We start from the raw sequence: 12056 nt of genomic DNA, 5'->3' as shown, positions 1-12056 counted from the left end.
GATGGAAAAGGGCCCACTGGAGCTGTGAGTTGTAGGACAGATCAGATTAGATTAGAGGAAGAGAGGGGACAGCATCTGGGGCCTGGAGAGGGCCCAGGCAAAAGGGGGGAGATGAGGATGTAAAAGATGTGCTCAGCGATGAGTAGGGCAGCCCCAAAGAGCAGGGAGCGAATTCCTCAAGTAAAAGCAGAAGGGTCCAGACCTGGGAAGGAGGGCTTCAGCTGCAGGCTTCTACCTGTGCCCAGGACTGTCCCTGTGGCCGTAGATGACCACCTCCGCCCGGCCCTGGAAAGAGCAGGCTCCTGTGAGAGAGGGTAGCCGGGCCCCTCTGCCCAGCTCTGTCTTTCTCTCCGCTCCCTGGGAAGATGTATGGCGGCAGGCACACAGGCGAACTGGAGCCCCCAGTCGATTATTAACAATTTGTTGCTAAGTAAACCAATAAGAAAAAAATGAAAGGCATTGTCAAGACGCATTTCTATCATTTGAAAGACTCTAAAAATGGAAAGTGAGGCTAATATGATAAGATTTCCCTGGAAGTTGAAAGCGCTGTAGATTTTACTTGCTCCAACATTGGCATTTGTATGCATGACAGTCGGGCCTGGTACTCAGGGCGTGAGGCCCGCAGCTTCCTGTCTTGCAGGGTGCGGGCTGCCAGTGCCTAGATGCTCAGCTCTCAGACGGCCGTGTAGGTTGCAAAGATCTACAAGGGCACCGTCTGGTAGAAAGCCCCTGTGAGCCACAAACGCCAACCATGCATGTAATTTTACAACACATAGGAGCACATAAAAATAAGAGTCAAAGGAAACAGGTGAAATTAATTTTAATAATATATTGTATTTAACCCAACATATCTAAAATATCATTTTGGCATGTAATCAATATAAAACAGAATTGTTGAGATATCTTACATCCCTTTTTTTTCCACTCTCAGTGTTTGAAATAGGTGCATAGTTCACACTTACAGCCCACCCCAGCTGGGAGCAGCCACATTTCAAGGGCTCAAGAGCCGCAAGTGGCAAGTGGCTACTGCATCGGACTGTGCGGGTCTGGAGGTTGTGGGAGGGGTGGGTGGGAGGAAGTGAAAGCCGGGAGAGGGAGCTGAGAACAGAGAAAAGAAAGGGCATGAGGCTGGAGAGGGGAGAGAATGGGGCCTCCAAGACCCGAGTGTTCCACCCTCCCCATCTCCCTGCGAGGAAACAAGCCAAGGCTGACCCTCAACACGGGCAGGGCACAGATGGACCTTGATGGGGCTCAAGGAGGCTCCAGGTGGCCTTAGAGAGAAGTGCCAGTGGGAGAGGAAGCAGGAGCAGTGTACGTATCCACTCTACTGAGTAACTAATACCACCTGTTCCCACTGCCCCAATAAATAAGCAACCCAAAAGATTATGGGCCGTGAAGGTCCTAGAGGCCCCACACACGTATCAACACATCCCAAGCTCGGAGGTAGTGATACCCCTGCTCCAGTGAGGACTGCAGCCTTCAGTTAAATGATCAAAGCAAGTGACTAAAATCCAAAGGGTCCACCCAGGGCAGCTGGCTCTGTGACCTGTAATGGAAAGTCCCAGTGGTCCATCGCTCCACCTCACAGGAGAAACCACAGGACACACGGGTCATGGGCCCAGGGAAGAGGCCGAAGGTGCGGCTGCACGGACTGGGAAGAAAAGAAAAGTGAGCACATGTTCCTGGCCCAGGGCAGTGCTGGCTGGGAGGGGTCTGAGGACCACCCATCCAGGGAAGTCGTCTTGCCCGTGAAGCAGGGCTCCCACTGCTGTGCTGCAGGCTCCGTCGCGCTGTCTTTGGCTGTCCTGCCTTACTCTCCTGGGCCATTTGTCCCAGGGGCAGCGTCACACCGTGCCCGGAGCCCACTGTCAGGGTCAGAATCTAGCTCCACTCACACTTCCCGGCCAGGTCCTGGGCAGGAAACTTAACAGTTTGGGCCTTTGTGAAAAGGGGACAAAGCCATCATCTCATGGGTGACTGTCAAAAATAGGGACACGGATGCATTTATGTTTCCATTGTAATAAAATTTTATTTAAAAATCTCCGGAACAATAGAGGCAAGCTCAGGAGAGGCTTCTCGTTCACCACCATGTGCACGTCTGCCTCGCTGCAGCTAATTAGTGCCAACCAGGGAGCATCATCATAACCACCAGTTCCCCAAAGACCAGAGCCTGGAGCTCAGCCTGGGGTGAGCGGATGCCTTTGACCATCACTGATGGTCACTTTGATGACTAACTGGGAAATGCAGCCAAGACAAGGGACACACAGTAGATCTTCATTTAATGGCAGCTAATGATAACTCATGAGGTGTGGCCTGGCACGTAGACGGTGGTCTTGTTGGGTGGGTGGTCTGCACATAGTAGGTGATGGTCTGTGGAGTGGGTGGTCTGCACATACTAGGTGGGGCCTGGGGGTGGGTAGCCGGACTCACCCCCCTCCATGGGCTTATTCCCAACAGCACATCAACAACGAACACATCCACGGGGAGAAGAAGGAGTTCGTGTGCCGCTGGCAGGCCTGCACGCGGGAGCAGAAGCCCTTCAAGGCGCAGTACATGCTGGTGGTTCACATGCGCCGGCACACGGGTGAGAAGCCCCACAAGTGCACGGTGAGTGAGCCCGGGCGCGGCCCTGCCTCCCCGCGGCGTCTGCGGGTCTCTGAGGGCCATCACCTGTCTGCTGTCCCAGACCTCTGATTTACTCTTTCTCGGGGTGTGTGCATCTTGTAACTGTGGTGGGGGTGTGCTCGTGTCCCTGTGGCTGTGTCTGCGTGACCTTGAGCCCCAAGGCACAGCTGTACCCCACAGTTCCCTTGGCTGGCTGACCCCGAGCTGAGGGCTGGGTTGATAGCACCCTGCAGTCTGTCCCCCGCACAGAGAAAAGCTTCAGTGGTGATTCACAGTGTGAGCAATGATGGGTTAAAAATCACGTTGGTTGAATCAAAAAAAAGTGAACACAAAGATAAGACCTTTTAGACAGTCATCCTTATGGAGGCCACAGGATTTGTGACTGTAACTGGTGAGACTCTAACACGCAGAAATCACTCCCTTTTTAAGGAGAAGTGGTCCAGTGATGCACTGATGTGGCTGCAGCTGAGGCCTCTGGGAACTCAACTCCTCCTTCTGGATTACTGTAGTTCATAGATTCTGAGACACACATTTTATTCTCATCTTAACATCTCTGAAATCAAGCTGTCTTAAAATCAGTGGTGTCCAGGATTCAATGAAATATGCTACCTTCCTTTGTTGGCAAGTTATTTTTTTTAATTGAGATAAAATTCATATACCATAAAGTTCACTCTTTTTAAAAAATGTACAGTTCACTGGTGTTTAGTATATTCACAAAGTTGTGCAACCATCACCACTAACTAATTCAAGGACATCTTCATCAGCCCAAAAAGAAACTCTGTACCTGTTAGCAGTCACTTCCCATTCTCTCCTCCCCCTATTCCCTGAAAACCACTAATCTGCTTCCTGTCTGTATGAATTTGCCTATTCTGGACAGTTCATAAAAATGGAATCATACAATGTGTAGCCTTTGTGTCTGGCTTTGTTCACTTAGCATCTTTTCAAGATTCATCCATGTTGTAGCATGTATCAGGACTTCATTTCTTTTTACGGCTAAGTAATATTCTATTGGATGGATAGAGCATGGAGGGGGGTTATCCATTCATCAGTTGATGGATATTTACATTGTTTTCACTTTTTGGCTATTATGAATAATGCTGCTGTGAACATTCGTGTACATCATGTGTGGACATACATTTTCAATTCTCTTATGTATATATCTAGGAGTGGAATTGCTGGATCATATGATAACTCTATATTTAACTTTTTGAGGACCTGCCAGACTGTTTTCCAAAAAGCTTGCACTATTTTAATTCCCACCAGCAATGTGTGAGGGTTCCAATTTCTCCGCATCCTCAGTGTGGTTACTGTCTTTTGATTATAGTCATCCTAGTGGAGTGTGAAGTGGCATCTCATTATGATTTTGACTAGCATTTCCCTAATGCCTGATGATGTTGAGCATCTTTCATGTGCGTATTGCCATTTGTAATCTTCTTTGGAGAAATGTCCACTCAATCTTTTGTCCATTTTTAATTGAGTTATTTTTCTTTTTTTGTGTGTGTGTGTGAGGAAGATTGGCCCTGGGCTAACATCCATGCCCATCTTCCTCCACTTTATATGGGTGCCACCACACCATGGCCCAACAAGCGGTGCATCAGTGCTCACCCGGGATCCGAACCTGCGAACTCTGGGCCACCACAGTGGAGCGCGCGCACCTAACCGCTTTGCCCCCGGGCTGGCCCTTAGTTACTTGTCTTTTTATTGTTGAATTTTAGTAGTTCTACTAGACCCTTATCAGATATATGATTTGCAAATATTTCCTCCTAATCTGTGGGTTTTTTCATTTTCTTGATAGTTTCCTATGAAGCACAAAAGTTTTTAATTTTGATTAAGTCCAGTTTTTTTAATTGCCTGTGTTTTTGATGTCATGTAAGAAACCATTGCCTAATCCAAGGTCACAAAGATTTACTCCTGTTTTCTTCTGAGAATTTTATAGTTTATAAATATATAGTTTTATTTATACAAATATAAAATACATACATAGTTTTATAGGGTAGCTCTTCTATTTGGGTCTTTGATCCATTTTGAGTTCATTTTCATATATGGTGTGAGGTAGGGGCCAACTTCATTCTTTTTCCTGTGGTTATGCACTTATCTCAATCCCACTGTTGAAGAAACTGTTCTTTCTCCCACTAAATGGCCTTGGCACCCTTGTCCAGAATCAATTGACCCTACATGAGTGAGTTTAATTCTGAACTCTCAGTTCTATTCCATTGTTCTCTATGTCTGTCCTCAGGCCAGTACCACACATAATATTGATGACTGTAGTTTTGAAATTGGCAAATGTCAGGCAGGCCTCCAAATCTGTCCTCCTTTTGCAAGGTTGTTTTGGCTCCTCTGGGTCCTTTGCAGCAAGTTATCTTCTTAACATAGCCCTCTGAGTGGCAGCAAACTATAGCCCTCTCATATGGGCTGTGAGCTGTAGAAACAGATAAAGGCTTTTGGAGCCAAGTTTGCTCAGTCAGACTGGTCAGGAATAAGGGGAGAATGTGAAGGGTGAGCTGCGTTTCCATGGCCTCCTGAGGGCAGTTTTCACAGGATGCACCTGCAGCATCTTTGGACAAGGTGCAGAACCCCTTGCAATGACCCTTCCACCCTCCCTCCCTTCCTCCTTCCCTGCCTCACCCTCTTGCTCCCACCTTTCTTCCTTCTTTCCTTTCCAAAAATGTTTCTCGAGTGCCAAAAATGTTTCTTTTCCTCAGGCCCTAAATAATAGAAACACAGAAATTAACAAGACATAGAAGGTACCTGCTCTCACAGAGCTCATATTCTAGTGGGAAGGCCAGGTGACAAAATAAATTAAGATTATTATCAATTGTGTTAGGGAGTATAATGAACAAGGGTAAACTGTATGATTAAGAATATCAGAGAAACGCTCTCGGAGGAGATGACCTAAAAGGCTGAGAAGGAGGGAGCCAGGCCTGGGCCGCGGTGGGGGCAGGGGAGAGGTTCCGGCCAGAGGGGACCATGGGTGCAAAGGCCCCAAGTTGGGAAGAACTGAGTGGGGTCAAGAAACTGAAAGGAGACCAGCGTGGCCAGAGCAAGGGTGAGGGTGGCTGGCTCGCTCAAGGATCAGAGGTCTCTCGATTTTATTCTCAGCACATTTTAATGCACAGGAACGTTATACTCAGGGACTGGCATTGGAAAACAGTTAAGAGTAATATTTTCTAAGAGTTTTTAATGATGTGGGAAGATTCTCACAATGTTCTGTTGATTTTAACAAGCAGAATACATAACTAAATAATTGATATGTTCCCAATTTGGGTTTAAAAATGTCTGTGGGGGTGAATTGCAAAGCCACCAGGAGACTTAACTGGATGTCAGCACTGGCTGTCCCTGGGCAGCCACTAGTTTTCATTTCCCTCTTTGTACTTTTCAGTCCTTTCCAAGTTTTCTAGAGTAGCCATATGTCAATTTTATAATCAGAAAGGAAAGCAGATGTTATTGTTAAAATACATACTCTGGGGCGCACCGGTGGGGTGGAGCAGAGGAGGGGCCTGAGGAGGAGGCAGTGGGCCAGCCTCCGAGGTCAGGTTCCTTACGTTGGATCTGGGGCGCCCTTACTGACTGAACCACTTCTTCCCAGTTCGAGGGCTGCTCGAAAGCCTACTCTCGCCTGGAGAACCTGAAGACACACCTGCGGTCCCACACCGGGGAAAAGCCGTACGTGTGTGAGCATGAGGGTTGCAACAAGGCCTTCTCCAACGCCTCAGACCGCGCCAAGCACCAGAACCGGACCCACTCCAACGAGGTACCCCGGCCAGTGTGCCCCCGGCATGGCATGGGGCCCTGCTGACACATGCATAATGCATCACTCGATGCCTTATAGACATCGTAGGCCATTCGGTAGCCAGGTGCCGGGTGCCCCCCCTCCCCCAACCGGCTGTCTGAGCTCAGCACACATCCGCAGGCCCTGCCCCCGTTGCCTGGACAGCTGACGATGACATGCTCTTGCCGCTAGTGCTGCCTGGGGGCCTGCCGTAGCTGTCAGCCCCCCGCTGAGGGGGCACAGAGCAGCCTTTGTCTCCCCAGGGAGCCAGAGCCCCCAGCAGGGTTGAGAGCCCAGGGAGGGAAGTTGGGTGGGAGCCCGTGGTGTCTGCTATACTGGTCCCGGCCCAGCCACTCTGTTACTGTCGGTCAGGTAGACTCAGGAAGGAAGGTTTCTAAAAGCTTAGATACATTTTGGTCCCAAAGGAACTTGCTCCAATGCTTGTAAGAAGTCAGAGGAATTCCCAAAGGTATCTGAGTGCCTCAGTCTCCACAGACAAGAGCTAGCCTTGGAAAGGTGTGTGTGTACATGTATATGTGTGTTTGTAATTATGTGTATGTACGTGTGTGGGTGTGTGTTAGTATATGTATGTATGTGGGTGTGGATGTACACGTGGATATATTGTGTGTGTGAATGTGTATTAGTATGTGTATGCATGTGAGTGTGCGTGTACGTGTATGTGTGCACATGTGTGTGTGTGTGTACAGGGTGTGCATCTGTACATGGGTGTGTGTGTTTATAAGTGTGTGTATGCACGTGAACGTGCATGTACGTGTGTGTGCATGTATGTATATATGTGTGCATGTATGTATGTGGGTGTTGGGGTGTGTGTGTCTGGATGTGGATGTTGGGGGTGTGTGTGTATGAGCTCAGCACTGAGGTTCAGAAACCCTGGGTTTTCATCCCATTCCTGGGTGACTTGGAGCCAGTTCCTTTGCCTCTCTGAACCTGTCTTCCTGCATCAGAGAGTTCTAGCGCTGTCTCACAGGTATAATGAGGTAATATACCTGCTACTGATAAAAATCCCAGCACCCTGGTTGCAGGGGAGGCACATGGTGATCACACCAGGCTCTGTGTCCCTCATCCCTCCACAGTCTCTGGTCCGTGTCCCCAGCTTGTGGTGGGAGTTCCCTTAACCACGTGCTTACCTGCAGGAAAAGGTGGCAGACCAGGCCACGCAGGGCCGGGCTCCTGCAGGCCTGGGGCTGGCATGGCTCCATCCAGAGGGCACTGGCTGCAAACAGGTCGAGCACCTTCCCACTGTGCCAGCCAGGCTCTGTCGGAGGACGGGGCATGGCTGTGGGAGAACGGGCAGTGCTCCCATTCAGAGTTGGTCCTCGTATCCCGTCCATGACGCAGGCCTGCTTCCCTTCCCAGAAACCCTACATCTGCAAGATCCCGGGCTGCACCAAGCGATACACGGACCCCAGCTCTCTCCGGAAGCATGTGAAAACGGTACACGGCCCAGATGCTCACGTCACCAAGAAGCAGCGCAACGACGTGCACCTCCGCGCCCCGCTGCTCAAGGAGAATGGGGACAACGAGGCCAGTGCCGAGCCTGGCATCCGGGGCTCTGAGGAAAGTGCCGAGGCCAGCAGCACCAGCCAGGCCGTGGAGGACTGCCTGCACGTCAAGGCCATCAAGACGGAGAGCTCCGGGGTAAGCAGAGCTGGGCAGCGGAGGCCCCAGTCCAGGTCCCCCACCTGCCAGGAGGCCAAGCCCAGCTGGCACGAGGGCAATTCCCTAGCCCAACCCAGGGCCCAGAGCCCCAACTACAGCTGTGGGCTGTGCCCCAGGGTCCCCCCTCTAAGCACACGACGATGTCCCTCCTCTCTCCAGCTCGCCTCTCCTCCCTTCTCACCACCTTAAGCTTCACACACAACCTGTCTCGTGCCAGGGCCCGTTCTGCTGGGCAGCCTACGGGTGACCGGGACGCCTGCCCCCATGTGGTCAGCCTGCGAGGGGGCGGGGGTGGTTCCTGGCGTCTGCCTTTCCAACCAGCACCAGGGCACCACAGCTGGCCCCTCCCCTCTGTCCTGTCTCTGCATCCTCGCCCCTCTGGCCTCCACTCCTTTTGTTCTAACCACCTGTTCTTTGTCTCCACCTCTCTCTCCCGACTGTACCTCCCCTAAGGATAGACGGTACTGAGGTGAGCGGAGAAGCCGGGTGGGGTGTGGGCGGGCTGGCCTGTATGAGGGCGGGCCGGGCTGTGTGTCCAGGGCTGTCTGGGTGGAGACTGACCTGTCAGTCCAGGCCCCTCCTGGGCCTGGGAAGGTGGGTTTGGAGAGGTAGACAGCAGGCGCTGCAGGTGGGACCATCGGAACAGGTAAAGGGTGGCAGCAGGAGCCTAGCTGGCAGGTGCAGGAGTGAACAGTGGGACCAAGCCTGCGGGAGGGACAGGGCAGTGGAGGTGCGAATTCAGGCTGCAGAGGAGGGAAGGACTGACCTACAGAGGGTCTTGAGTGCCAAGGTGAGGAACATGGGTGGTGCCATGGGCAGGAGGGAGCATTGCAGCTTCTTAAGGAAAGTTCTAGAATTTGGGGGCATTCAGCTTAGGAATGAGCCCGGAGGCACTGCATCCAAGGTGAGCCTCATTTGGGCTCAAACCCGAGGTCACAGTGGAGGTAGCCCAGGATCTGTTGAGCACTGCTCTGTACACACGCACCGTGGGCTCTGCCCCACTCCACCCCGACCCAGAGGGAGGGCTGGTTTGGGGTGGCCATTCAGGCAGGGCCGTATCCAACGGTTCCACCCTCCTTGGTCATCCTTTCCCTTTCCAACAACCTGCCTCTGGCCTGTTGAGAAGGCACCAGGTCAGCGGCCTTTCGTTGGTCCTTGCTTCGTCATGCAACACGTCACTGTTGTTGGGAATGCTTCAGTACTCTCTTTCATGTCAACTTCACGCAGCCGCGGCAGCCTCTGTGGGGCACAGCTTCCAAGTGTCCACCTACAAAAAGCTCAACAGGCAGAGCTCTGGGCCACACACCAGCTGGGAGAACTTAGGAGCACAGGGATGGGGCTGACGGTTACTGGGTGCCTTTTGCATGCCAGATGCTTTCCATCCATCCACTAACCCTGTCCTGGAGACAGTTCAGGTCCGTCTTGTAGTTGGGGAAGCCGAGGTTCAGAGAAGGGATACTTTGAAAGCACCTCCACACGACAGCTTCCTTCCCGCCCCCAGGTGTGCAAGGGTGCGGCATGTGTGCAGGCTTGGGTGCAGGGCCAGGCGGGTTCTTGCACCCTCTGAGTCTGCCTTCTCACCACGCCCCTGCAGCTGTGTCAGTCCAGCCCGGGGGCCCAGTCGTCCTGCAGCAGCGAGCCCTCTCCCCTGGGCAGTGCCCCCAACAATGACAGTGGCGTGGAGATGCCGGGGACAGGGCCTGGGAGCCTGGGAGACCTGACAGCTCTGGATGACATGCCCCCGGGGGCCGATGCCTCAGCCCTGGCCACTCTCTCCACGGGTGGCCTGCAGCTGCGCAAACACATGACCGCCATGCACCGGTTCGAGCAGCTCAAGAAGGAGAAGCTCAAGTCGCTCAAGGACTCCTGCTCATGGGCCGGGCCGGCTCCACACACCCGGAACACCAAGCTGCCTCCCCTCCCAGGAAGTGGTGAGTGGAGGCCCCGGGCATGTGGGCAGGAGTGGGAGAGAGCCTGTGGCAGCACCTGTCAGGTTCACTTCCATCAGGCACCATGTGCTGTCTCACTGGATCCCCACAGTAGGACGGATCGCACCAGCCCATTGCACAGATAAGGAAGTTGAGGCTCAGAGGCGAAAGTGCCTCACTCAGACCAGGGAGAGCTGAGACTTAGCACAGGCCTGAGTGGCCCCAAAGCCCCTGCTCTTTCAACTACACCATGCTGCGTCCCTGTAAGCTGACCCTGCTCACGTCATCCTCCTTGTGAGTCATTCAGTCATGTATCAGAGCCCCTCCGTGGGCTCTGTGGCAAAGGCCCTGGGCAGGAGAGCTATATAATCCGGGTCCCTGTGGTTAGAAGGCCACGCCACCAGACACACACTTAACCACAGAATGAGCCAAGAAGCACCGAGGACAGAGCTCAGGGGAGAGCTATGCAGAGGAAGGAGAAAGCACATCAGCTGGGGAAGAGCAGGGAGGACTTCATGGAGGTGGCAGCCCTGTGCTCAGCCTCAGGAGGTGTTGGCCAGGCTTTGAGATGGAAAGCGTCTTCAGGAGCATTTCCTGAGTGCTGACTCTGTGCTGGGCAGTGTGCCAGGCACCAGGCACACCGGGGCTCTCAGCCACCGGGCTGCCCTCAAGGACCCGACGGCCGGTGTGGTGGACACTGAGATGCACCATCCAGCTCTCCCTTGAGGGGAGGGTTTGTTGCCCCAGCTGTTGAGGGAACTGCTGGTAAATGGCCTTCAACTCTCAGCCCCATACAGAGATGGCCTGGGTTGCAGACAGCTGCCTCACCAAGGTCACCCCTTCCTGGGGCGGCCCCATCCCATGACTGATCCCTGCAGGGGTGTAAGGCTGTTCAAGCGCAGAGGCCCCTGTGGGATCAGCCGAGGCTGTCGCCAGGCCTGGGTCGCCCCTCACTTCTCCCTGTCCACCCTCTGCCTTTTCTCCCTTCCTTGGTGTGGATCTCAGGGCCTCCCTACAAGCGTCCTGCTCAGTAAACTCAGGCCCAACGAGCCCGACTGGCAACACCTAACCACAGGCGGTGAGGGTGCAGGGAGGCTGCAGCCAGGGCCCTCCTGGACTCCCCGTGTCCTCCTCTCAGTAACCCAGTCCAATGGAGAGGTACGTGTTACTTGCCCCTGGAGACACTGAGGAGCAGAGACGGAATGAGAAGTCAAGGCCAGCCAGGCAGTGGCAGAGCTAAGACTGGATCGGGTCTCCTGACTTACACTTGCTCCCCCCTTAGCAGTAAGGGCCGTCATTTGCTCACTTACCGTTCCTTCCTTCCCTCCTTTCGTTCGGAAATCAGTGGTTGAGTGCCTGCTGTGTGCCAGGCCCCGTTCTGGGCTCTAAGCGCTGCAGACCCAGCATAGTCAAGGCAGAGCACCGCCCCCGGCCCCCCGCGCTGACCCCTCTCCTTCCCCACAGGCTCCGTCTTGGAAAACTTCGGTGGCGGCGGGGGCGGCGGGCCAGCGGGGCTGCTGCCCAACCCGCGGCTGTCAGAGCTGTCCACGAGCGAGGTGACCATGCTGAGCCACCTGCAGGAGCGCCGCGACAGCTCCACCAGCACCGTCAGCTCGGCCTACACGGTGAGCCGCCGCTCCTCCGGCATCTCCCCGTACTTCTCCAGCCGCCGCTCCAGCGAGGCCTCGCCCCTGGGCGCCGGCCGCCCCCACCACGCCAGCTCGGCCGACTCCTACGACCCCATCTCCACCGACGCGTCGCGGCGCTCGAGCGAGGCCAGCCAGTGCAGCGGCGGCGGCTCGGGGCTGCTCCAGCTCACGCCCGCGCAGCAGTACAGCCTGCGGGCCAAGTACGCAGCGGCCACCGGCGGGCCGCCCCCAACGCCGCTGCCCGGCCTCGAGCGCATGAGCCTGCGGACCCGCCTGGCGCTGCTGGACGCCCGAAGCGCGCGCTCGGCCACCGCCCGCGCCCGCTGGGGCCGCGGCGGGCAGCGACGGGCCGGCCTACGGGCACGCAGGGCCCGCGCCGCTTTCCCACGAGGCGCCGGGCGGCGG

At 54.3% G+C, this 12056-nt stretch overlaps 1 protein-coding gene across 1 annotated transcript in view; it reads left to right on the top strand.

Annotated features, from left to right (window-relative positions):
- Positions 1-12056, top strand: part of GLI2 (GLI family zinc finger 2) — a 254564-nt gene that overhangs the window by 239472 nt on the left and 3036 nt on the right. Inside the window, 6 exon segments of the mRNA XM_087435035.1 lie at positions 2458-2607; positions 6212-6376; positions 7772-8053; positions 9669-10005; positions 11467-11959; positions 11961-12056. Of these exon segments, the coding sequence (XP_087291161.1) occupies positions 2458-2607; positions 6212-6376; positions 7772-8053; positions 9669-10005; positions 11467-11959; positions 11961-12056 (1523 nt within the window).

This window comes from Ceratotherium simum, chromosome 9 (genome assembly GCF_057802395.1).
Source record: "Ceratotherium simum simum isolate JZ-2026a chromosome 9, ASM5780239v1, whole genome shotgun sequence".
Taxonomy (NCBI): Eukaryota; Metazoa; Chordata; class Mammalia; order Perissodactyla; family Rhinocerotidae; genus Ceratotherium; species Ceratotherium simum.
The sequence above is the reverse complement of the archived record's forward strand: the minus strand, read 5'-3'. Positions and strand labels throughout refer to the sequence as shown.